The sequence below is a fragment of the Schistocerca gregaria genome, chromosome 5 (genome assembly GCF_023897955.1).
Source record: "Schistocerca gregaria isolate iqSchGreg1 chromosome 5, iqSchGreg1.2, whole genome shotgun sequence".
NCBI classification, from domain to species: Eukaryota; Metazoa; Arthropoda; class Insecta; order Orthoptera; family Acrididae; genus Schistocerca; species Schistocerca gregaria.
In genome coordinates this window covers 176,691,417-176,717,433 of record NC_064924.1, presented here as the reverse complement: position 1 = coordinate 176,717,433, position 26,017 = coordinate 176,691,417, and the positions used below count along the sequence as shown (strand labels likewise).

The 26,017-nt window shown below is 43.2% G+C and overlaps 1 protein-coding gene across 1 annotated transcript in view; it reads left to right on the top strand.

Moving 5' to 3' along the window:
- Nucleotides 1-8,140: 8,140 nt before the first annotated feature.
- LOC126273274 (uncharacterized) overlaps nt 8,141-26,017 on the top strand; it is a 174,021-nt gene continuing 156,144 nt past the window's right edge. Inside the window, exon 1 of the mRNA XM_049976817.1 lies at nt 8,141-8,376. Coding sequence (XP_049832774.1) covers nt 8,141-8,376 — 236 coding nt within the window. The remainder of the gene's footprint in view (nt 8,377-26,017) is intronic.

Sequence of the window (26,017 nt, the reverse complement as noted above, 5' to 3'; positions counted from 1 at the left end):
ACTAACATTTCCAGCTAACTATGATGTGGCACCGCACTATGGACGATACCACATTCCTCCACCTTCCTCCTCCGCCCCCAGATCTGCAGACAGTCACGAAAGTATGGGATTCTGAAATGTGGCTGGTCTTAACAGCATGCCGACAAGTACACTGATCGAGGACCCTGCTCACCAGTGCTGTTATCTCTCACCATATTCAGCTCTCTGATGCGGAAAGCTAAGTGGGCACCAAGATCTGCCACGGACTGTGAGACAGCAGCTGAAGGCTCTAAGTCAAGCCTTCTCCTTCCTACCTCGAATCTGCTGTGACCAGACGACACTACTTCCGCCTTGCAATATCTGTGGGTTCTTTGATTACTCGATGACATGGCACATAGGAACTCATACTCATGAAATGTTAGTTCTATTTATTATATTAATGAATAAAAGATTTGCTTAACTTTGATGCACTTATTTGCCGCAGGAATACTGGATAATTTACAGCTGCCATAGACTATGAATGCATTAGTTGATGCGGCAAGTAACAAAATTTTCTCTTGAGGTATAATGATGTGTACTTCTCCAGATGAGGTCACAAATTGGGGCTGAGCTCGTGCTTGATCGACGCCATACTGATCTCAGTATGAGGGCGTTGCTACGCTGAAAGGGAAGTATGGTCTTCTGGAGTGCCTCCATAGGCTGTTGCAGATTGCATCGAGCACTCGCTGACGTCTGTGGCATTAATTCGTGTTATCGACTTTGGTGTGGCACCACGATCTCAGAACGATACCACAGAATTTAAGTCTGCTGTCAACAATGCCTTGAGCAGAAGCGTTCTCTCTATCGAAAACTAAGATGATTTTCTTCACTGGCAGTCTCTGCAACACTCGTGCACCAAGTAGAACAGCTCCAAAAAGCACTAACCAGTTATATATTTGATATCAAGTGAACACTCTCCATTTCATGCAGAAGGTTTGCAATATTAAATTATAATTACATCCTTGGGCTTGCAGTTCTTAAACAAATCGGAATTTCTCTGCCACTCTCCAGTCAGTTGGACGTTTTGGCCAGTATGGTCACCTACAAATAAACAGTTCTCGAAAATTGGCGTCTTCTCTTCCATTACTCTGCTATTTGCTTCCGTCTGCCAACGAGGAGGACTCTTACAACTTTTTAGGCCAAAAATTGTCCACCTCACACAAAACTCTGGCAGGGAAACAGGCCTTCACTCTGCCTTTACTCTGCTCTTCGCATACTGTTCCCAGATGGCGAGTTCTCAGTGCTAGACAAAGTTACTACGTTTTGCTATGATTTCTCCTCAAGCAACACTGCAACACTGTCCAGAGGGCAGATGTTCAATAAGCCACGTTAACTATCTCAGTGAATGCAGTCGTGGACCCACATCACACAAATTGCGTATCGCTGTGTGAAAACGGGAGTCAGGCTTCTACCATCGGCAGCCCTGACAGTAGTTGGGTTTCCATCTAATACCTGCTTACAGTGGTTGCTTCGGCTTATGCTGTCATCTGAAAAGGCAACCCCCAGCCACCATGAGGTCATTCATAATGCGGGGTAAACGGCATGGTCCTTCCTGCTTGCCAGTAGAAGAACGTACCCGCAAAATTACACACCAATATCCTTAACATAGCTTCGCTGCAGAATCCTTGAAAATATCCTCAGTCTGACTATAATAAATTTTCCTTACAGCAGCAAGCTTATGTCTACGAATGAGCACAGTTCGTGCCGAAACTCAGCTTTCCCTTATCTCACGTGACATCCTGCGAACTGTGGATGAAGGTTAACAGGTGGATTCGATATTTCTAGATTTCCTGAAAACGTTTGACACAGTGCCGCACTGCAGACTGTTAGCGAAGGTACGAGCATATGGAATAAATTCCCAGATATGTGAATGGCTCGAAGATTTCTTAACTAATAGAGCCCCGACGGCAGGTGTTCGTTAGAGACAAAGTTATTGTTAGGAGTGGCACGGGGAAGCGTGATGGGACGGTTATTATTCTCTACATACACAAATGATCTTGCGGACAGGGTAGGCAGCAAGCCGTGATTGTTTGTTGATGACGCTGTGGTGTACGGGAAGGTGTCACGAAGAGTGACTGTAGGCGGATACAAGATAACTTAGACAAAATTTCTAGTTAATGTAATGAATGGCAGGTAGCTCTAAATGCAGAAAAATGTAAGTTAATGCGGATGAATAGGAAAAAGAAACCGCAAAGCGAAATGAAATGGAACGAGCATGTGAGTACTGTGGTAGGGAAGGCGAATGTTCGACTGTGATTTCTTGGGCGAATATTAGGAAAAGTGTGCTTCATCTTTAAAGGACACCTTATGTAGAAGGCTAGTACATATAGTTGAGTACCGCTCGAGTATTTGGGATCCGCATCAGGTCAGATTAATTGTAGACTTCGAGGCAGTTCAGAGGCGGACTGCTAGATTTGTTACTGGTAGTTTCGAACAACACGCAAGTGTTCTGCAGATGCTTTGGGAACTCAAATGGGAATACTGTCAGGGAGGGGTCATTCTTTTCGAGGAACGCTATTGAGGAAATCTAGAGAAAAGGCATTTGAAGCTAACTGCAGAACGAATTTACTGCCGCCAATATACATTCCGCGTAAGGGCCACGAAGATAAGCTGAAACAAATTTAGGGCCCATACGGCGTGTCGCTCCCGGGCAGAGGTGGTGCCTTTCACCTGTACAGTGTTGGTGTTACCTGTCTGGTGCAATCAGGACGTTGGCGTCATCGGGGTGCTTTTCTGAAGCAACCTTTACAACGGAGATGAAGGGGGAAAAATCTCCTTTGTTGATTGGGAGCTTCGTAATGTCAGTGTTGTCGAGTATGAAACAGTATTGTTGCAGACAGATTCCGTTGAAGTTGTAAGTTATTTCTCTGATGTAACAGTTTTATTGAGTTGTTATATACGAGTGATATTATAGAGAACAACAGTAGGTGAGGTGTCGGACCTACTACCTTTACAATACAGTCAGTGAACTATCAAAATGAATCAGAGACGAGTGCTCTTAAACACATTACAATTAAACTAAGCTCCGCCCGAACAGGTGATGAAATCCCAAACGTACCGACCGGCCCCCGAGTCATCCTCAGTCCACAGGCGTCACTAGATGCGGATATTGAGTGGCATGTGGTCAGCACACCGCATCCCTGCCGTTTGTAAGTTTACGAGACCGGAGCCGCTGCTTCTGAATCTAGTAACCTCAGTTTTGCGTTATGCTAATTACTGGCCCCATGGGCCTGTTTCAGTACTACTGTACGGCCACTTGGCTTTGCAGGTCATGACACAAGGCGTTAGTTATACCTTGGGCCTGTCATTTAGTGAAAACCTGAAAAGTTACTCGTTGAGAGAGAGAGAGAGACAGGAATTCACTGTTCATTGTTATTCCAAGAAATGCACAATAACTACTTATCTCGCAGTTGTCACTCGTCCCTAGAGTCTTTCCACCGGGTTCTTGTGGCTGAAGAAACCAAGTCATCGTCTGTGCTGCCATGGCGTCACCGTTCCGCATGTTGACTCTGCGTACTGCTACTCATTAGTGAAGCTTTTCTCTGCTGATAACGGTCCATTTTATAACCGTCATAATTTATCTGGTTGCACATGGCTCGAAGGAACTCTTCGCGTGTGACATTACTACTGCCTGTTTTGATCCAATAAGAAGTTTACCGTCACTTTCATTGATGCAGTACTGCCTGGCTGGACACTCTCTTTCGCAGAATTCCATGTGCATGTGAGTGCCTTAATGTTAGATTAATGCTGCTGTCGTACATTATGCGCGTCTCGATTGACCTTGTCCTCTCATTGTCTTGGCGTCTTGACAAGTGTCTGTATGTCTGGCTCGTTTCCTAAACGACGAATGGCCTACAATATAAAGCCGCTCGAAGTTGCCGCAAGCTTAGAAGCGCCATCTCATGAATTGCGCGGCACCTTCCACCGGAGGTTGGAGTCCTCCCTCGGGCATGGGTGTGTGTGGTCCTTAGCATAAGTTACTTTTTGAGTAGTGTGTATGTCTAGGGACCGATGACCTCAGCAGATTCGTCCCTTAGGAATTCACGCACACATCTATCCAAATGTTCCGTTCGCTGTCATGTACTTTGACAAGGCAAGGCACTAACACCATGCCTATAGTGATGTTTTTTTTTATCTGACCGTTAATTTAATTTTTTTTTAATTTTCAGAGACCACGACAGGGGGCATATATATACAGGGTGGTCCATTGATCGTGACCGGGCCAAAAATCTCACGAAATAAGCGTCTAACGGAAAAACTACAAAGAACGAAACTTGTATAGCTTGAAGGGGCGAACCAGATAGCGCTGTGGTTGGCCCACTAGATGGCGCTGTCATAGGTCAAACGGGTATCAACAGCGGTTTTTTTTAATGTTGTTGTTGTGGTCTTCGGTCTTGAGATTGGTTTAATGCAGCTCTCCATGCTACTCTATCCTGTGCAAGCTTCTTCATCTCCCAGTACCTACTGCAACCTACATCCTTCTGAATCTGCTTAGTGTATTCATCTCTTGGTCTCCCTCTACGATTTTTACCCTCCATGCTCCCCTCTAATACTAAATTGGTGATCCCTTGATGCCTCAGAACATGTCCTACCAACCGATCCCTTCTTCTGGTCAAGTTGTGCCACAAACTTCTCTTCTCCCCAATCCTATTCAATACTTCCTCATTAGTTATGTGATCTACCCATCTAATCTTCAGCATTCTTCTGTAGCACAACATTTCGAAAGCTTCTATTCTCTTCTTGTCCAAACTATTTATCGTCCACGTTTCACTTCCATACATGGCTACACTCCATACAAATACTTTCAGGAACGACTTCCTGACACTTAAATTTATACTCGATGTTAACAAATTTATCTTCTTCAGAAACGCTGTCCTTGCCATTGCCATTCTACATATTATATCCTCTCTACTTCGACCATCGACAGTTACTTTGCTCCCCAAATAGCAAAACCCATTTACTACTTTAAGTGTCTCATTTCCTAATCTAATTTCCTCAGCATCATATGACTTCATTCGACCACATTCCATTATCCTCGTTTTGCTTTTGTTAATGTTCATCTTATATCCTCCTTTCAAGAGACTGTCCATTCCATTCAATTGCTCTTCCAAGTCCTTTGCTGTCTCTGACAGAATTACAATGTCATCGGCGAACCTCAAAGTTTTTATTTCTTCTCCATGGATTTTAATACCTACTCCGAATTTTTCTTTTGTTTTTTTTTACTACTTGCTCAATATACAGATTGAATAACATCGGGGAGAGGCTACAACCCTGTCTTACTCCCTTGCCAACCACTGCTTCCCTTTCATGTCCCTCGACTCTTATAACTGCCATCTGGTTTCTGTACAAATTGTAAATAGCTTTTTGCTCCCTGTATTTTATCCGTGCCACCTTTAGAATTTGAAAGAGAATATTCCAGTCAACATTGTCAAAAACTTTCTCTAAGTCTACAAATGTTAGAAACGTAGGTTTGCCTTTCATTAATCTTTCTTCTAAGATAAGTCGTAAGGTCAGTATTGACTCTCGTGTTCCAGTATTTCTACGGAATCCAAACTGATCTTCCCCGAGGTCGGCTTCTACTAGTTTTTCCATTCGTCTGTAAAGAATTCGTGTTAGTATTTTGCAGCTGTGGCTTATTGAACTGATAGTACGGTAATTTTCACATCTGTCAACACCTGCTTTCTTTGGGATTGGAATTAATATATTCTTCTTGAAGTATGTATTTTGCCTGTCTCATACATCTTGCTCACTAGATGGTAGAGTTTTGTCAGGACTGGCTCTCCCAAGGCCGTCAGAAGTTCTGAACGAATGTTGTCTACTCCCGGGGCCTTGTTTCGCCTCAGGTCTTTCAGTGCTCTGTCAAACTCTTCACGCAGTATCGTATTGTTTTAAAAGGAACCCCCATTTTTATTACATATTCTTGTAGTACGGTACGTAAATAAATATGAATGTTTCGCTTTGTAATAGATTGCGCTGTAATATTCAGCATCAGTTGGTAACAGGTAGGTATTTTTAAATTAAAATACAGAACGCCGGTACGTTTGAATATTTTATTTCGGTTGTTCCAATGTGATACATCTACCTTTATGAACTTATCATTTCTGAGAACAAATGCTGTCACAGCGTAATTACCTGTAAATACCACATTAATGGATTAAATGCTCATGATGATGTCCGTCAACCGCAAAACGTTTGGCGATATAAAGACATTACTCTCAACAGCGAGTAGTTCGCCTTCCGTAATGTTCGCACATACATTGACAATGCGCTGACGCATGTTGTCAGACGTTGTCGGTGGATCACGATAGGAAATATCCTTCGATTTTCCCTACTGAAAGAAATCCGGGGACGTCAGATCCGGCGAACATGCGGGTCATGGTATAGTGCTTCGACGACCAATCCACCTGTCATGAAATATACTATAAAATACCGCTTCAACCGCACGCGAGATACGTGCCGGACATCCATCATGTTGGAAGTACATCGCCATTCTGTCATGCAGTGAAACATCTTGCAGTAACATTGGTAGGACATGACGTAGGAAATCAGCATACATTGCATCATTTAGATTGCCACCGATAAAATGGGGACCAATTATCCTTCCTCCCATAATGCCACACCATACATTAACCCGCCAAGGTCGCTGATGTTCCACTTGTCGCAGCCATCGTGGATTCTCCGTTGCCCAATAGTGCAATTTATGCCGGTTTAGTTACCGCTGTTTGTGAATGACGCTTCGTCGCTAAATAGAACGCGTGCAAAAAAATCTGTCATCGTCCCGTATTTCTCTTGTGCCCAGTGGCAGAACCGTACACGACGTTCAAAGTAGTAGCCATGCAATTGGTGGTGCATAGAAATATGGTACGGGTGCAATCGATGCTGCTGAAGCATTCTCAACACCGACGTTTTTGAGATTCCCGTTTCTCGCGCAATTTGTCTGCTCCTGATGTGCGGATTAGCCGCGACAGCAGCTGAAACACCTACTTGGGCATCGTCATTTGTTGCAGGTCGTGGTTGACGTTGCACATGTGGCTCAACGCTTCCTTGTTGCTTGAATAACGTAACTATCCGGCGAACGGTCCGGAAACTTGGATGATGCCGTCCAGGATACCGAGCAGCATACATAGCACAGGCCCGTTTGGCATTTTGATCACAATAGCCATACATCAACACGATATCGACCTTTTCGGCAATTGGTAAACGGTCCATTTTAACACGGGTAATGTATCACGAAGCAAATACCGTCCGCACTGGCGAAATGTTACGTGATACCACGTACTTATACGTTTGTGACTATTACAGAGCCATCTATCACAAAGCGAAAGAAGTGTTCCAACTAAAACTGTCATATTTCTTTACGTATTACACGAATATGTAATAAAAAAAGGGGTTCCTATTTAAAAAAAAAAAAAACGCTGTTGATATCCGTTTGACCTATGGCAGCGCCATCTAGCAGGCCAACCATAACACCATCTGGTTTCCTCCTTCAAGCTAGATGAGTTTAGTTCCTTGTAGTTTTTTCGTTTGATGATTAGTTCGTGACGTATTTGGTCAGGTCACTATCAATGGACCATCCTGTATGTAAACGTGATGACCGAAATATGCTGGTGGCAGCCCTGTATACAACGTATTTCGGGAGATATTTGGCCCGGACACTATCACTGGACCACCCTGTATACATTCTTTTTACCCCGCTCTACTTGCGAATGAAACAGGAAAGGAAATTACTAGTTGGAGTGCAGGGTACCCTCCGCCATGCATCTTGCAGTGACTTGCGGAATATATACGTAGATGTAGAAGTCCAGCAAACAAAACTCAAGCTCAAACGCAGATAAAATCACCCTTTTCAGGCGTTAAGGTGGGATGACTTCCGCGGGAGCGTGAGGGTGGGCAGCAGAGCAGAGGGAGGATGAATGTAGTAGGGTCGGGTGATCGTGAACGTCAAAGGCGCGTGCGGCGACCGACCGCCGACGCCCGGGGTGCAAGCAGCTGGCCGGGTCGGCTGAAAGGCGCGTGCCCGAGCAGAGTTACCGGCGCCAAGACGCCGGCCGCGGCGAGACGCGGACGTGTGGAATCCGCAGGCAGCGGCAAGTTCAGCGGGCGCGTGCGGCGTCATTTGTAAATGCGGCCGGCGGAGTTTAGTCTGGTTAGCTTTGAAGCATCGGGCCCTGCTAATGGGACGCGCGCCCAGGCGGGGCCCAGCCAGGCCCAACTTATTACTCTGATGGCCCGCGGGGCGCCAGGCAGCCCTGCGAGCCGCCTGCTGCATACAGCGCCGCCGCCGCCGCCGCCGCCGCCTGAAAGAAACTGCAAGACGTTTCCGCCGGCGAGGCTTTTAATAGACTCTAATGGCTTCATGTCGGTAATGGGGCTTCCATTATGTTAAGTGGCGCGCTCCAGCGTATCAATTATTTAAACATTCTGCACCTCTCAAAGACTCTCTTCTCGCCCTCTCCGATGCGGACTCGAGCGCCAGCGCCACCCCCCCCCCCCCCACCTAACCTACCCCCCCCCCCCCCCCGTCCGCCCTGTCTGTCTTCCTCCGTGTCTATATCGTCGGCCCCCGCCGCCCTCTCTTTCGCATTTCGCTCCACCGACACTACTTTGGACAGGCTGTCGATGCGACCGGCTGCAATTTAAATAATGCGACTGCACGCGGATTCCTTTGTTTTGAGCGAAGCGGCCGACAGTCGCGAAGTAATTGTTTAAGATTGGAGGTTTACTTTATAATTGGGCACTCAGACAGGGCTGACGAGTGATGGCGTTCCTGCGAGTCTACAGAAGAGCGGTCGCCGCCCAGCAGTCGATTCTTTCGCCGCTTCACTTCAATTCAAGCCACTCGAAGCGTGAAATACCGATACAGAAGTAAATGGTCCTTTTTATTTGACTTAACTAGCACACACACTCTGATTCATACAGTTTCATTACCACAGAAAATAACTTGAGGCATTTCTGGAATACTCTTTCATCCTCAGGTACGAGCTACTGATTATTATATTACATTACAAGTTTATCAGGCAATGCGTTTAGTTTCAAAAGTAGTCTTTCTACTTTACGTGCTCGATTAGGCAGTGAAAGAAGTATTGGTTCAAATGGCTCTGAGCACTATGGGACTTAACATCTGAGGTCATCAGTCTTCTAGAACTTAGAACTACTTAAACCTAACTAACCTAAGGACATTACACACATCGATGCCCGGGGCAGGATTCGAACCTCTGACTGTAGCGGCCGTGCCGTTCTGGACTGTAGTGCCTAGAACCGCTCGGCCACTCTGCTCGGCTTTAGGAGACAACTTGTTTAATTTCAGATATAGTCTTTCTACTTTACCTGTTCGATTAGGCAATGAAAGAAGTATTGCCGAGGTTATAAACTTCTATCATGGAACTAATATTTGACTGGCTCCACGACAATTGTCCAAGAATTTGTAAATATTGTGCAAGTCCTATCGCTTTTAAGCTTCACGTTCATTCAGAGTTGGGGGCTTACAATTCTCGGCTACGAAGTGTCTTCTTTATTAACTGGAAAAACGTCATAATAATATAAACCTGATTAGCCTGCTGATTTTCATTTTATTAATACTTCTCATCTGCATCTCCCGCTCGGTACTATATTTGACATCGATGTATGTAAGCGTAAGCGAGTTTTCCCGTTGAAATGGGGTCATTCCGGTTTTCGGAATGCAGCAAAAATAAAGTACACTGCCTACAAAAAAGAATAAATAAATAAACAAAACAAAAACCGAGTGACATACTGTCGGATGTCAGTGTAAAGTCGTTGGGTACGTAAATGGTTAGAGCTGCAACTCTCTGTGAGAGGTTGGAGGGTTACTAACTATTGTTCGTGTTCAATATAGTCACCAGTCCTGACAAGGATAAAAGCGCCCTCGAGCGCCAGATATTTCGTGATCACTGTCAAGGATCAACTTAGGGCTGCACCTTTTTCAGTTTGAAGTCAGCTGATAGGTATAACTGGTTAAAGGAAGTCCCTCTAACTAAGGAATCATCTTCATGGGACGTCATGTTTCCAAGAAGAGCAGGAATTAGTATATTTCATCAAAATATAAGAGGTATTAGAGATAAAGTTCATGAACTGCTTGCCGACCGTGGGATTAGCCGAGCGGTCTAGGGCGCTGCAGTCAAGGGCTGTGCGGCTGGTCCCGGCGGAGGTTCGAGTCCTCCCTCGGGCATGGGTGTGTGTATTTGTCCTTAGAATAATTTAGGTTAAGTAGTGTGTAAGCTTAGGGACTGATGACCTTAGCAGTTAAGTCCTATAAGATTTCACACACATTTGAACATTTTTTTCGTGAACTGCTTATAGATGTTGACTCTGAAATTGTTGGAGTATCGGGGCACCACTTAAATAATTTGAAAATTCATAGGCTCCCATTACCATGATATTGATTAGCTGGCTGTTTTTCAAGGAGTTCCTTCCTGGGTGGGGGAGTGGCTATGTACGTAAAAAACAGTACTCCATTTGAGTCCATAGACGTATCACGGCACTGCGCTGAACAGACATTTGAATGTTCTGCAGGGGCAGTTTAATTTAGTGAAACTAAACTTCTAATTGTTGTTGTTTATAGGTCCCCTAACTATGACTTTAGAGCATTTCTGCTCAAGCTAGAGAGGGTTCTTGATTGGATTTATAAGAAGTACCAGAAATTAGTTATATGTGGTGACTTCAATATAAATCTTGTATATGATGCTGCAAGAGAAAGGATGTTGGTAGATCTCCTATATTCGTATGATCTGATGCAGACTGTGTTTTTTCCAGCTAGGGTGCAGGGGAACAGTAGCACAGCCACAGACAATATCTTTACTCATTCTTCATTACTAGATAGGAATTCTTTAGTAAAGCGGTGAATGGCCTTTCAGACCATGATGCACAAATTTTAACACTAAAAGGCTTTTGTACAGCAATTGTCACGTACAATTACAAACTATGTAGGAAAGTTAATCCAACAGCAATAGAGATTTTTTTTAAACTCCGTCAAGGAACAAGAGTGGCAGGATGTTTACAGTGCCTATAACATAGGTGACAAATGTAATGTTCTCTTTAATGCATTTTTCATGCGCTAGGAGAGCTGCTTTCCATTAGAACTTTCTAAACGGGGTACTAGCAGTAAAAGGCAGGCTGGATGGCTGACTAGTGGGACATTAAAAACAGTACTGTAAGGTGCTTAAAAATGTAATTAAGAAGGCAAAGAATATGTGATACGCAAATAGAATAGCTAATTCACAGGATAAAATTAAAACCATATGGCCAGTTGGGAAGGAAGTGTTTGGTCAGCCGTACAAGATCGACGATATAAAATCAGTTCGTAGTAAATGCATTTAATCGGAGGAGGAAGTTACTCATCAGCAAGAACATCAGTCTGAAAATAAGGACACGTATCATGAAAGCTTTCGTTTGGAGTGTGGCGCTTTACGGATGTAAAAGTTGGACAAGGGAAGAGAAGAGAGAAGACGGCTAGAGGCTCTGGAGATGTGGTGCTATAGAAGGTTGATGAAGATGAGCTGGAGAGACAAAGTAATAAATAATGAGGTGATTAGAAGAGTACAGGAAACCAGATCTCTGTGAGGGCACATCCAAACAAGAAGAGACAAACTTGTAGGGCACATCCTACGACACAACAGCATAATTGAAACAATAGTAGAAAGAGCTATTGAGAGAAGGAATCGGTGGGGGAGACCAGGGATATCATACATGTAGCAGATCATGAATGACGTTAGATTGAATATATAACTGGAAACGAAGAAGAGAGGAACGGTGCTCTGCTGCAAACCAGCCTCAGGGTTGAACAGTAAAAGAAGAAGAATTAGCTGTAAGGAATTACGGAAAAAAGAAACCACTTCATTATTTAAAAATACTTGTTGAAAATTAGCAACAGATATTTTAAGTTTCTCAGATCCTGATCATCTTTACATACTGTAATCTTTTTATTACAAACGCAGATGGTTTTTAAACAGGTAGTATGAAATATAACGCCTTCAGTTAATATTTTTTCGTGTTTTCTTAAATCACACGATGCATTTTGACAAATCGTCTTAATACGTTATTTACTTTTACTGTTGAGTGAGGTGATGCGCAATGCATATTCGTGTTATGAGAAAGTTATATGTCAGATTTTGTATTTAACGGACCGAGTGACGGACAATGTGATGAGAAACAGTCAAAAACAGTGAAAAACGTATCGAAAAATAAAAGAAAACGTTATAGTGCCAGCAGACGGTTTATCCATCCTGTAATCACACATCAAGTCACTCAAGGCACACATTTGTTTATACATTTAAATACACTTTACAGATGCAGTTTTAAATGAAGAAACCGAAGATGAAGTTTTTCATGTAATTTCAGAGACCTAAGTTTTAAATAAAGTGACATTTGTATGGATCAAGTTTAATATAAGCATTTAAAATTACTAAAATTGCTGTGGATAGCGAAATCTGTATACTCATTTAACATGGATTGAGGTTTTTTGATTTTGTGAGGATAGATTTCCAGTTTTTGCAACAGATTTAGGGTCTTACCATGGGCTTCGCGGTGTAGTTCTACCAAATTGATAGTGCTTTGTACGATAATGCGTTTTGTTTCCAGGATACTCCGTGTAATGGTTTTTCATCGTCGTTGAGTCTGAAAGTATTCATGTGTTCTTGGAGATAGGTTTTGAAATTTGTGCATGTCTTCCCAACATAGTAGCTAAGAAAAGACACCTGTGTATTATACTTTATACGCCCCACTGTTTTTGAATTTTTGATTATCTTTTTTTATATTGTGGACTATCATGTGTCCTAACTTATTAGTGATGAAGAATACAGTTACTCTATTGTTATTTTTTTCTTTTTTAACAGAACTATAGGAGTTGTAAGGAAGAAACATTTTAAGTTGCCTTGAACTTTTCTGCCTGCTACTCGTTTTATAAAATTGAGCAAGCGATTAATAATTTTGGTGACAGAATTCTTTACCTGTATTTGTGATAAACACAACGTGAACATAGAATAAGGAAAGACATTTTACCTTTGATATTTTAGTTACATACATCACTGTCCTTCTGCCACTATACTGGGTTATTTACAAGATATTTCGTGAGGAGTATAAACATACTATGAAGAAGCAGTCAAATTACCTAACTCTTTAAACAGATGTGTACAAGATGAGTGTGGATGAGCATCTCACTTTATTCTTAAATGTCCGTGGAATGATGTGTGGAACATGACATAGTCCACACAAATGGACCATTACATTATATTTGCTTCTGTAATGTTGCTGGAAGATGGCCAAGAGGATTAAGTAAGCTAGCTGTACATCAATTGAAATGTTTATATGTGATAAAACTACAGACTGAAGCTGGAAAAATGACTAAATACATGATAAACTTTTCTCTTTACTGAAGGTAAACGAGTACGTATACATTTTTAATTCTTAAATTTTGCAACCAGTATCGATTTCTGTGAAGTGCACAGTTCTGTTGCCACAGGTTTTCGTCGCTTGCCGAGTGAAAGCTAAATTAGAAAACAACATAAAAATTTTCTCTCTCACAACTCCTTCAACCCCATAGAAAAATTTCCGTTTTTATGAAGTAGTACATACCACAACAGTCACTTGTTACTAATATTTTACAACAAGACACGTTTCGGCAGTATGCTGCCATCATCAGTTTCTTTAACATTGTAAATGAAGGGAGGATAGTTTTCTTTGATGTGTTTGCCAGTGAGATCATTTGTCGAAAAGACGTTTGTTTAGGAATACGAACGTATTAAAGTGTGTACGTAGACACTATGACATATTTATCTTCCTGTCGTTTTCAATACGTAACCTCACTGGCACGCACAGCAAAGGAAACTAAATTCACTTCATGTTTATTACAATGTAAAAATAACTGTAATTGCAATTAATGTGCCATCATGATGCCGAAACGCGTCGCGCTGATAAAGTAATAGTAACAATTGAATGTAGGAGTATATATTACAAATACTTCATAAAAATCTAACAGTACACACAGAGAGGTGGCACAATGGTTAGCTCACTGGACTCGCATGCGGGAGGACGACGATTGAATCCCGCGTCCAGCCATCCTCATTTAGGTTTTCCATGATTTCCCTAAATCACTTTAGGCAAATGGCGGAATCGATCCTTCCCCATCGTTCTCTAATCCGATGGGACCGATGACCTCGATGTTTGGTCCCCTTCCCGAAATCAAGTAACCAACCTACAGTACAGCCGCAGCTTTAAAGTAACGTCCGTATAAGATGGATAAATTTAAGTACGAAATTTTCACTCTACAGCGGAGTGTGCACTGATATAAAACTTCCTAGCAGATTAAAACGGTGTCACGGACCGAAACTCGAACTCGGGACCTTTGCCTTTCGCACGCAAGTGCTTCACCAACACAACTACCCAAGCACGACTCACATCCCGTCCTCAGAACTTTAATTCCGCCAGTATCTCGTTTCCTACCTTCCAAACTTCACAGAAGCTCTCCTGCGAACGTTGCAGAACTAGCACTCCTGGAAGAAAGGATACTTCGGAGACATGGCTTAGTCACAACCTGGGGGATGTTTCTAGGGTGAAATTTTCAATCTACCGAGGAGTATTCGCTGATATGAAACTTCCTTGCAGATTTAAACGGTGTGCTGGACCGAGACTCGAACTCGGGACCTTTGCCTTTCGCGGGCAAGTGCTCTACCAAAGCTGTGAGGACGGGGCGTGAGTCGTGTTTGGGTAGCTCAGTTGGACGCCGGCACGGTAGCTCAGCGTGTTCGGTCAGAGGGTTAGCAGCCCTTTGTAATAAAAAAACTGAGCTAATCGATCAACAACGAACGTAAAAACGAATGTCTTACGACGTCCGCCCCGAGCAGATGCAATGAACAAAAGTGAACAAAATGAGAGTTTAAAAAAAACAAGTTGGTAGAGCATTTGCCCACGAAAAGCAGAGGTCCCGAGTTCGAGTCTCGGTCCGACACACCGTTTTAATCTGGAAGGAAGTTTCAAATTTAAGTAGTTTTATGTTATGTGAGAGATGGTGGGCAGGAATTGCTACTGCACAACTGTATTAAAAAATTGTTTCGACGAAGATTTTTCAGTCATCAAGTTGCAATTACACGAAAATTTTACTGAACTTTTCTGAAGTGGCTGCCAGTTTATGAAGGGAATCTCAGAGACACGCACGATATGCATTTCTACATCTACACCTACATGATTACTCTGCATTTCACATTCAACTGCTTGGTTGAGGGTTTATCGAACCAAAATCGTACTATCTCTCTACCATTCCACTCCCGAACAGCGCGCGGGAAAAACGAACACCTAAGCCTTTCTTTTAGAGCTCTGATTTCTCTTATTTTATTTTGATGATCATTCCTACCTATGTAGATTGGGCTCAACAAAATATTTTCGCATTCGGAAGAGAAAGTTGGTGACTGAAATTTCGCAAATAGATCTCGCTGCGACGAAAAACGTCTTTGCTTTAATGACTTCCACCCCAACTCGAGTATTACATCTGCCAAACTCTCTCCCCTATTACGTGATAATACAAAACGAGCTGTCCTTTTTTGCACCCTTTCTATGTCCTCCGTCAGTCCCACCTGGTAAGGATCCCACACCGCGCAGCAATATTCTAACAGAGGGCGAACGAGTGTAGTGCAAACTGTCTCTTTAGTGGATTTGTTACACCCTCTAAGTGTCCTGCCAATGAAAAGCAACCTTTGGCACGCCTTCCCCACAATATTATCTATGTGGTCTGTCCAACTGAAGTTGTTCGTGATTTTAACACCCAGGTACTTAGTTGAATTGACAGCCTTGAGAATTGTACTATTTATCGAGTAATGGAACTCCAACGGATTTCTTTTGGAACTCATGTGGATCACCTCACACTTTTCGTTATTTAGCGTCAACTACCACCTGCCACACCATACAGCAATATTTTCTAAATCGCTTTGCAACTGATACTGGTCTTTGGATGACCTTATTAGACGGTAAATTACAGCATATGTTTGATGACAGAACAGCGTTTTGAAAATTTCAGATGCACAAAGCAGCAAACCTTCCCGGGGCTGCGTATCGAGTTGATGGCTTCAGCAGCAATAGCAGAAGCAGCGGCAGCGTTTAGCCCGTATCTTAGCAGAGCGCTGACAGGTAGCGGAAAGTCAATTAGGTATCAGCTGAGTCAATCGCGACATTAATCAGTGAGCAGGAGGAGCGTCAGCGCGCCCCGCGGACAGCCAATCAATAAATCAGCCAATTATCGAGCGGCCGGTCGGGCATCAGTCAGCCGGCTGCAGACAGCCTCAGTCAGCAGTCAGTCAGCAGCGAGCGCGGACGGGCGCTGTCCGCCGCTGCGAAATATGAGTCCGCCGCTGCCGCCGCGGGGCCGCCGCTACAAAGCGCAACACGTACCGTGCGGGCTCCCCGGCAACAACGCGTCTCTGCCGGCCGGCAGTCTGCTGTAGCCCGGCCGTGGCCCGGGCAGCGCTAACACACCCTGCTGCTGCTGCTGCTGCCGATGGCGTGTGTTGTCTTTAATGTCGGGAGCGTTTGTTTTGCGCTCCCGGCGCGTCCCGACACACTGCTGCATAACCTGAGACGTTTACTGTTTGAAACACGACTGGAAACCCGAAATTTTATCGCTGTTTCAAAGCAGAATCAAATTCAAACAGAAATAACAGTTTTTTTTCTTTTTTTATCGTGATGAACTTTATTGCGCGGGTAAAGCAACAGTAAGCTGACGTTACAGACCATTAGCGCCTACAAAGGGGCCGGGGAGTAGGCATGGGAAAAAGGTACCGTGTAAAAGAACAGATACCGGTATTTTAAGTATAGGGTGACCAAAACTCAGTATAAATTTGAAATCTTAATAAACGACGGAATAATGTAGATAGAGAGGTGAAAATTGACACACGTGCTTGGAATGTGTGGTGTGCGTACTGTAAGACCATCAGTACACACACCATCAGATTATTAGACTTGTCGCTCTAACGAAGTAGGCGAGTGTCAGCAATATCTCTCGTGGTCTTATAGTGGTGTGTTTATCTTCTGCCGTTAGGTCGGACGATAGAAATGCCACTTGCACTTTTAGAGTAGCATATTGACGGTGACCAACTTTAAACAGAACATGATTAATTTTCACACACATTTATTAAAATAAATACTAGCATAAAAATTATTTAACTTGGTTCTGGATGCTAAATACAATTGACAATCTGATGTTCCTTTGGTATTGGTGCGTTAATCTTATTCTCACATATATCTATGATACTTGACCAAAAGTGTCTATACATTTATCTTCATGGCTATGTACCGGAATATGGTAATCTTTTTAGGCGCACACTGAAACTTGACTATAGACTGGTACAGACAAATGCAGAACTAGTACAGACTGGTACAGACTAATGCATACTGGTGCAGACTGGTGCAGACAAATGCAGACTGACTAATCGGAGGTCTGTACGCTCGTTATAATACCTCGCGCGTTCATATATCACTGCGCGAGTGTGATCCGTGAGGAGAAAAAGTTCTACGTTAGCAGCAATCTCATTGACTGCATTACATATTAATACGCGGATCGGCGGAAGCAGAATTTGGTTCCTCTCTATGGCAGCGCCATCTCGTAGTGCGGAGACGGACGAGCGCTGCGCCTGCGCTGTTGTGCTTAGCGGGGCGCACTCTGTGGGAAAGTTGTGTACGCGCTGACTACGCGGAACTATGTACACAACAGAATGTCATGGGGTTTTATTAGAACAAAAAAAAAGTTCAGAAAATGTCTGACAGATGGCGCGTGAAAGATCTCTTGCGCGCGTCTTTTGGTGATGATCGTGTGCTCAGCTGCCACTTTCACCATGCTTGGTCTCCCAGGTCCCCAGACCTCAGTCCGTGCCATGTTTGGCTTTGGGGTTACCTGCAGTCGCAAGTGTATCGCGATCAACCGACATCTCTAGGGTCGCTGAAAGACAACATCCGACGCCAATGCCTCACCATAACTCCGGACATGCTTTACACTGTTGTTCACAACATTATTCCTCGACTACAGCTAATGTTGAGGAATGATGGCAGACATATTGAGCAGTTCCTCTAAAGAACATCATCTTTGCTTTGTCTTACATTGTTATGCTAATTACTGTTATTCTGATCAGATGAAGCGCCATCTGCCGGACATATATTTTTTGGTTCTAATAAAACCCCATGTCATTCCAAACATGTGTGTCAATTTGTACCTCTCTATCTACATTATTCCGTGATTTATTCAGTTTTCAAATTTATACTGACTTTTTGATCACCCAATATTTTTTGATGTCGGTTATAACAGGCTCTTTTTCATATTTTTACTAATAACCGGATAAAAAACTGGCATATCAATTTGTCATAGTAGCATTGCTAAATTGTTTTTGTTTCTAAATAAAACTTCTTTTTATAAAACGAGTGATGTTTATTCGCAATATTCCCATTGTTTTGAAATATCAGACTATTACATAAATTGGGAAAAACGATCAGTACCGTTTTAATAACAGCGCCCATAGTTACAAACTGGCAACACACACATAGTATACTCGTAAGAAACGGTCCAGCATTCCAGAGACAGTGATGTATCTGTTACCGTCTGGTGTGGCCTATTAGATGGTACATGTGTACGTATAGTGTGCAAGACATATCAGCATCTAATGTATCTCGTAGTTTCTCGGTGCCCATTTGCGAAGTGGGATAACAGTGAAGTACAATGGTTCAAATGGCTCTGAGCACTATGGGACCCAACATCTGTGGTCATCAGTCCCCTAGAACTTAGAACTACTTAAAGCTAACTAACCTAAGGACATCACACACATCCATGCCCGAGGCAGGATTCGAACCTGCTACCGTAGCGGTCACGCGGTTCCTGACTGAAGCGCCTAGAACCGCACGGGCACACCGGCCAGCGTGAAATACAATGCTCCATTTGATTTAAAAGATTAAAAATGGGAGGAGGCATAACAAAAGTTTTTCAGAATTGAATGTAAACTTGACTGTTACGTCTACATTTCTGTTGACGTGCTAAATTTGTTATAATAACTGAATGTTTAATTTTGTGGTTGCTTCTGGTTGAAAACGTAACCATACAGTGAAGTCGTCAAATGGCTCCCTTCACTACCGCTATCGCTACGTCCGTCCTTCTTATCTTCGCAATATCTGCTGGAGTTCTGTTCAGCCTCAATCCCATGTTGGCTATCGTTTCCTACTCCATCACCACATTCATTACAATGTTTAAATCTCTGTTCGAACTCAGTATTTATTACTGGAAGTAACAGCAATTAAAAACTAAAAATCGGGTGTTTCTCGGAGCGGTTATTTTGAGCGGTTTTAATCTTCAGGATAAACTGGAGACGAAAAGAACCAGAGCAACCCAAAATCGTTTCTTTCAGGTATAACTGGCATCCCATCGGGGAGGGGGTGGGGGTGGGAGTGGGGGTAAAGGGTGCACTTACCCACTCATGTTATCTGGGATATACTTATTATTACTTCCTGGTCTCTCCATTATTTTTAACAGTGATGGTCTCTATTTCTACTCGACCGTAGATTTATCATTACTGAATGCGACTGGAACCACTACGGCTGTACCACTCATTTCGTTGTTTCATTGCCAAACTTTCGCGAAATTATACCACTTTCTTGTCGTGGCTGCGGTTTCGGCCCTGTCTTCCAATTTTGAACGATGTGAACTTTTAGAGAATATCACTGATCCTTTCTGTATCGTTACCTTGTACGGTTCTTAAAGAGCTACAGAAAGGGGCAGTTCCAACACCCAATCCAATACATATATTGCTGGACTATGCCTCCTAAATAACCGTCTCCATTTCCCACAACAACAGCACCTTATCTTCTTAAACATCATAATTTCAACAGTAGGTTTTCATTTGACCCGCGAAGGCTTCCTGAGACTTTATCCAGCTTTTTCACCATAGAGAGATTTTGCCAGAGTCTTGTAAAGGTATTGATGTACATTTCATCTGTGGACCTACAGTAGAAACAAAAATTTTTACGTTTGAAGAAAGAAAAAATAGTGAAATATCAAGGTTGAAGAAGTGTGGAAAACATCTTAAAGTATATGGTTCTTAAATCGTAATGGTAGCAACACACTGAGGCATCCAAACAGGGTTATGAGTTCTAATGTACAGTGGCCATGGCTACATAACAATGTACCAGAACAGGAGACTACATCTACTTCTACATCTACATGACTACTCTGCAATTCACATTTAAGTGCTTGGTTGAGGGTTCATCGAACCACAATCATACTATCTCTCTACCATTCCACTCCCGAACAGCGCGCGGGAAAAACGAACACCTAAACCTTTCTGTTCGAGCACTGATTTCTCTTATTTTATTTTGATGTTCATTGCTACCTATGTAGGTTGGGCTCAACAAAATATTTTTGCATTCGGAAGAGAAAGTTGGTGACTGAAATATCGCAAATAGATCTCGCCACGACGAAAAACGTCTTTGCTTTAATGACTTCCATCCCAACTTGCGTATCATATCTGCCACACTCTCTCCCCTACTACGTGATAATACAAAACGAGCTGCCCTTTTTTGCATCCTTTCGATGTGAACTGTCAATCACACCTGGTAAGGATCCCACACCGCGCAGCAATATTCTAACAGAGGGCGAGCGAGTGCAGTGTAAGCTGTCTCTTTAGAGGATTTGTTGCACCTTATAAGTGTCCTGCCAATCAAACGCAACCTTTGGCTCGCCTTCCCCACAATATTATCAATGTGGTCTTTCCAACTGAAGTTGTTCGTAATTTTAACACCCAGGTACTTAGTTGAATTGACAGCCTTGAGAATTTTTGGAACTCATGTGGATCACCTCACACTTTTCGTTATTTAGCGTCAACTGCCACCTGACACACCATACAGCAATCTTTTCTAAATCGCTTTGTAACTGATACTGGTCTTTGGATGACCTTACTAGACGGTAAATTACATCATCATCTGCAAACAACCTAAGAGAACTGCTCAGATTGTCACACAGGTCATTTATATAGATCAGGAACAGCAGAGGTCCCAGGACACTTCTCTGAGGAACACATGATATCACTTCAGTTTTACTCGATGATTTGCCGTCTATTACTACGAGCTGCGACCTTCCTGACAGGAAATCACGATTCCAGTCGCACAACTGAGACGGTACCCCATAGGCCCGCGGCTTGATTAGAAGTCGCTTGTGAGGAACGGTGTCAAAAGCTTTCCTGAAATCCAGAAATACGGAATCAACCTGAGATCCCCTGTCGATAGCGGCCATTAATTCGTGCGAATAAAGAGCTAGCTGCGTTGCACAAGAACGATGTTTTCTGAAACCATGCTGATTACGTATCAATAGATCGTTCCCTTCGAGGTGATTCATAATGTTTGAATACAGTATATGCTCCAAAACCCTACTGCAAACCGACGTCAATGATATAGGTCTGTAGTTCGATGGATTACTGCTACTACCCTTGTAAAACACTGGTGCGACCTGCGAAATTTTCCAATCTGTAGGTACAGATCTATCGGTGATAGAGCGGTTGTATATGATTGCTAAGTAGGGAGCTATTGTATCAGCGTAATCGGAAAGGAACCTAATCGGTATACAATTTGGACCTGAAGACTTGCCCGTATCAAACGATTTGAGTTGCTTCGCAACCCCTAAGGTGTGTACTTCTAAGAAACTCATGCTAGCAGCTGTTCGTGTTTCAAATTCTGGAATATTCCATTCGTCTTACCTGGTGAAGGAATTTCGGAAAACTGCGTTCAATAACTCCGCTTTAGCGGTTCAGTCGTCGGTAATAGTACCATCGGCACTGCGCAGCGAAGGTATTGACTGCGTCTTGCCGCTTGTGTGCTTTACATACGACCAGAATTTCTTCGGATTTTCTACCAGATTTCGAGACAACGTTTCGTTGTGGAACCTATTAAAGGCATCTCGCATTGAAGTCCGTGCCAATTTTCGCGCGTCTGTAAATTTTAGCCAATCTTCGGGATTTCGCGTTCTTTTGAACTTCGCATGCTTTTTCTGTTGCCTCTGCAACAGCGTTCGGACCTGTTTTGTGTACCATGGGAGATCAGTTCCATCTGTAACCAATTTATGAGGTATGAATCTCAATTGCTGTTGCTACTACCTCTTTGAATTTGAGCCACATCTCGTCTACATTTGCAGAGTTAGTTCGGAAGGAATGGAGATTGTCTCTTAGGAAGGACTCTAGTGACACTTTATCCGCTTTTTAAAATAAAATTATATTGCGTTTTTTTCTGGTGGATTTGGAAGAAACGGTATTGAGCCTAGCTACAACGACCTTGTGATCACTAATCCCTATATCAATCATGATGCTCTCTATTAGCTCTGGATTTTCGCAACCATTTACAATTCGCGTGTGTTCGTGGACTAACTGCTAGAAATAATTTTCGGAGAAAGTATTTAGGACAATCTCGGAAGATGTTTTCTGCCTACCACCGGTTTTGAACAAGTTGGTTTGCCAACATATCGAGGGAAGGTTGAAATCCCCACCAACTATAACCGAATGAGTGGGGTATTTATTTGTTACGAGACTCAAATTTTCTCTGAACTGTTCAGTAACTATATCATCGGAGTCTGAGGATCGGTGGAAGGAGCCAATTATTAACATAGTTCGGCTGTTAAGTATAATCTCCACCCATACCAATTCGCACTAAGTATCTACTTCGACTTCACTACAAGATAAACCACTACTGACAGACACAAACACTCCACCACCAATTTTGCCTATCTATCTTTCCTGAACACCATCTGAGACTGCGTAAAATTTCTGCAGAACTTATTTCAGGCTTTTGCCAGCTTTCTGTACCTATAACGATTTTAGCTTCTGTGCCTTCTACTAGCGCTTGTAGCTCAGGGACTTTCCCAGCACAACTCCAGCAATTTACAACTACAATTCCGAGTGTTCCTTGATCCAAGCACGTCCTGTATTTGCCATGCACCCTTTGAGATTGCAGCCCAGCTTGTACTTTCCCGGGGCCTTCTAACCTAGTCTAGAACCATATTCTTTCAGTCCTAGGCAAATAACAGATGATGCCGGCCGCGGTGGTCTAGCGGTTCTAGGCGCTCAGTCCGGAACCGCGCGACTGCTACGGTCGCAGGTTCGAATCCTGCCTCGGGCATGGATGTGTCTGATGACCTTAGGTTAGTTAGGTTGAACTAGTTCTAAGTTCTAGGGGACTAATGACCTCAGAAGTTGAGTCCCATAGTGCTCAGAGCCATTTGAACCATTTGAATTAACAGATGGTTCTACATACCAATTTCACGGCTGGTTTCGGTGGTTGGCTCCATCTATATTCATATTAATAATATAAAAATATGCACTTTGGGTATATAAGGGACAGTCAAATGAAAACAGAATACCCACGACAACGGGACCGTGGGATGGTTCCAATCAAAAGTAATCACCATGTATTTTAAGACATTTATCCTACTGGAAGACGAAACGATCGATTCTTGTTTCGTAGAACGCGGTCGGACAGTGGCAGATCCACAACTGCACCCATTCTTGTATTTCACTGCCCGACTTAAGCAGAAGTTCATGCATGACTTTCTTCAGGTCGCCACAGATGTGAAAATAAAACGGTAAAAAATCCGGTCTGCACTAAGGATGCTGCAGTGTTTCCCAATCAAATCGCTGAAGCAAAGCCTTCGTCCGAAAGGCATTGTGGGGGCGGGCGTTACCGTGCAACAAGATGCTTTCGTTCGACAGCATCTCGGGTGTTTTGACCTCACGTCGCGTCACAGTTTCTGCTAGGTATCTTCACAGCACTTCTCATTGTGGTTCCAGGCTCTAGGAACTCGACGAGCAGAGGGCCCCTGCTGTCGATGAAGGAGGTCATCATGACCCTATCGCAACGTGTGTAAACAGCTTTGGATTTCTTTGGAGGGGGGATGTGAGATGTTTTCACTGCTGGCTTAGCCGATTGCCCTAGGCCTGTCGGAATGCTGTCGGTCGGAATCATCCTGTTGCACAACGCCTGTCACCACACTGCCAGTCGGACAATGTCTACACATCAACAGTCTGATTAGAAAACACTGCAAGTTCTTCCGTACAGCCCGCATCTTCCACCGTGTGATTTCCTCATCTTTGGCGACCTGAAGAAAGACATGAGTTGGTGTCAGTTTGAGCCGGACGATGAAGTGCAGGAGTGGATGCTATTATGGATTCGTCAGTGGCCGACAGCGTTCTGTGAAACAGGAACTGATCGTCTCCTCTCCCAGTGGGGTCAATGCCTTAAGGAGTGTGGTGACCACTTTTCAATGGAACCATTCTCTGGTCTCGCTATGGCGATCTTCGTTTTACTGCTACTCATACTAATACCACTACTTATCTTTAAGGCATAACAGTAGGAAAAGTATTGACTGGATAACTCTCAATTGTTTAAGATACAATAAGCTCTATTTACTTCGAGTCAAATTTATTTCTTGAGGTACTACTCGTTCTGAAACTCCAGCAATCAGTTAAATAAATAATAGCACTTTCAGAACCTCACCCACTTTTGGACACACATTTGTGAGGCCGCTCATGCTTCAGACACTTCCCTATTTTGTTATTTCTGTGTCTGTTATAAACGACATCCCGGTTAAAATGTATGCGAGTTATCGGTAAAGCATGCAGACACAGATCATACACAGTATGTACAAAAAGATTCCTTCAATTTCACAAGACTAATCCCTCAACACGAAATAAGATAGACACTTGAAGTAAATTTTAACGTACGGATTGAAACTGAAAGCCTACGTTGGCGATAGATGTAAGCTGCTGGTTCGTGTGGTTGCTTGTAAAGCCAACCTCACACGCGACGAGAATGCGGTCTTGGACGAGAAACTGGTCCTGTTCTATGACGTCACAGAGTCGAAGTTTTCGATCCACGCCGTTCCGTAGCGTGAAAGACTGAATAAGACACGTCAGATTTTGGTTTCGTTGAAAGGAACGTGAATAATGAGATGCAAGATAACGTCCTACGTCGCAGGCAGAACTTGTTAGAAGTCATACTGGATTTAGTTGTTCTCAGCTGAAGCCCATATCTCGTGAGTTCTATGCCTTACGTCGCATGAATATACGCAGTGTCAAAGTCTGAGCACATTGAGGATCCATTGCTTCCTTATTGGTATGCTTGGCTGTAATAAATGGACGGAAATCGTCGTATTAGTGGTTAATGAATTTTCGTATTTGGTTGCTTTGCTATTATACGAAGAGTGTTTTCTTAAGTAAGTACTGTTTTGAAATTAAAAAAAGACATTCTAAGATGTCTCAATAATTTTATTTTTGCATGAAAACCTGTATCTTGATCTACGCACTGACGACATTACAGTCTGATTCTTCCTTCTTTATGTTGTATACTGAGTGTTTAAGATGCCTCCAACAATCGTGAGTCCCGCCGACTGTGAAGTACGGGCTGTTATAAGATTTCTTAGTGCTAAGGGCCTAAAAGCGATGGATATTCATCGTGAGATCTGTGCAATTTACGGAGAAAACATTATGAGTGATGGGAGTGAGAACATTTAAAGATAGCCGCACAAATGTGCATGATGAACAACGGAGTGGGCGTCCTTCGGTTGTTAATGAAAGTTTGGTGCACGAAATGGACAATAACGATTTCCTCCTTGCGTGATGACTTTCCTAATGTTTCTCGTTGTATTTTGTATGGCATTGTGACCGAGCACTTGAATTACCGAAAATTGTGCGCACGTTGGGTACCGAAAATGTTGACAGATGTGCACAACATCCAACGTTTAGACAGTGCATTGACTTTCCTTGAGCGGTACCACAACGACGGTCACGATTTCTTCAGCCAAATTGTTACGGGCGATGGAACATGGGTAGCCTACGTCACACCAGAATCAAATCAACAGTCCATGGAAGTTGAGCAAGGGCATCGTTTTGCTGCAAGAGAATGCCTGTCCGCATGTCACGAATCAGACCAAAGATCTCATCACATCTTTTCGATGGGAAACTCTAGATCATCCTCCGTACAGCCC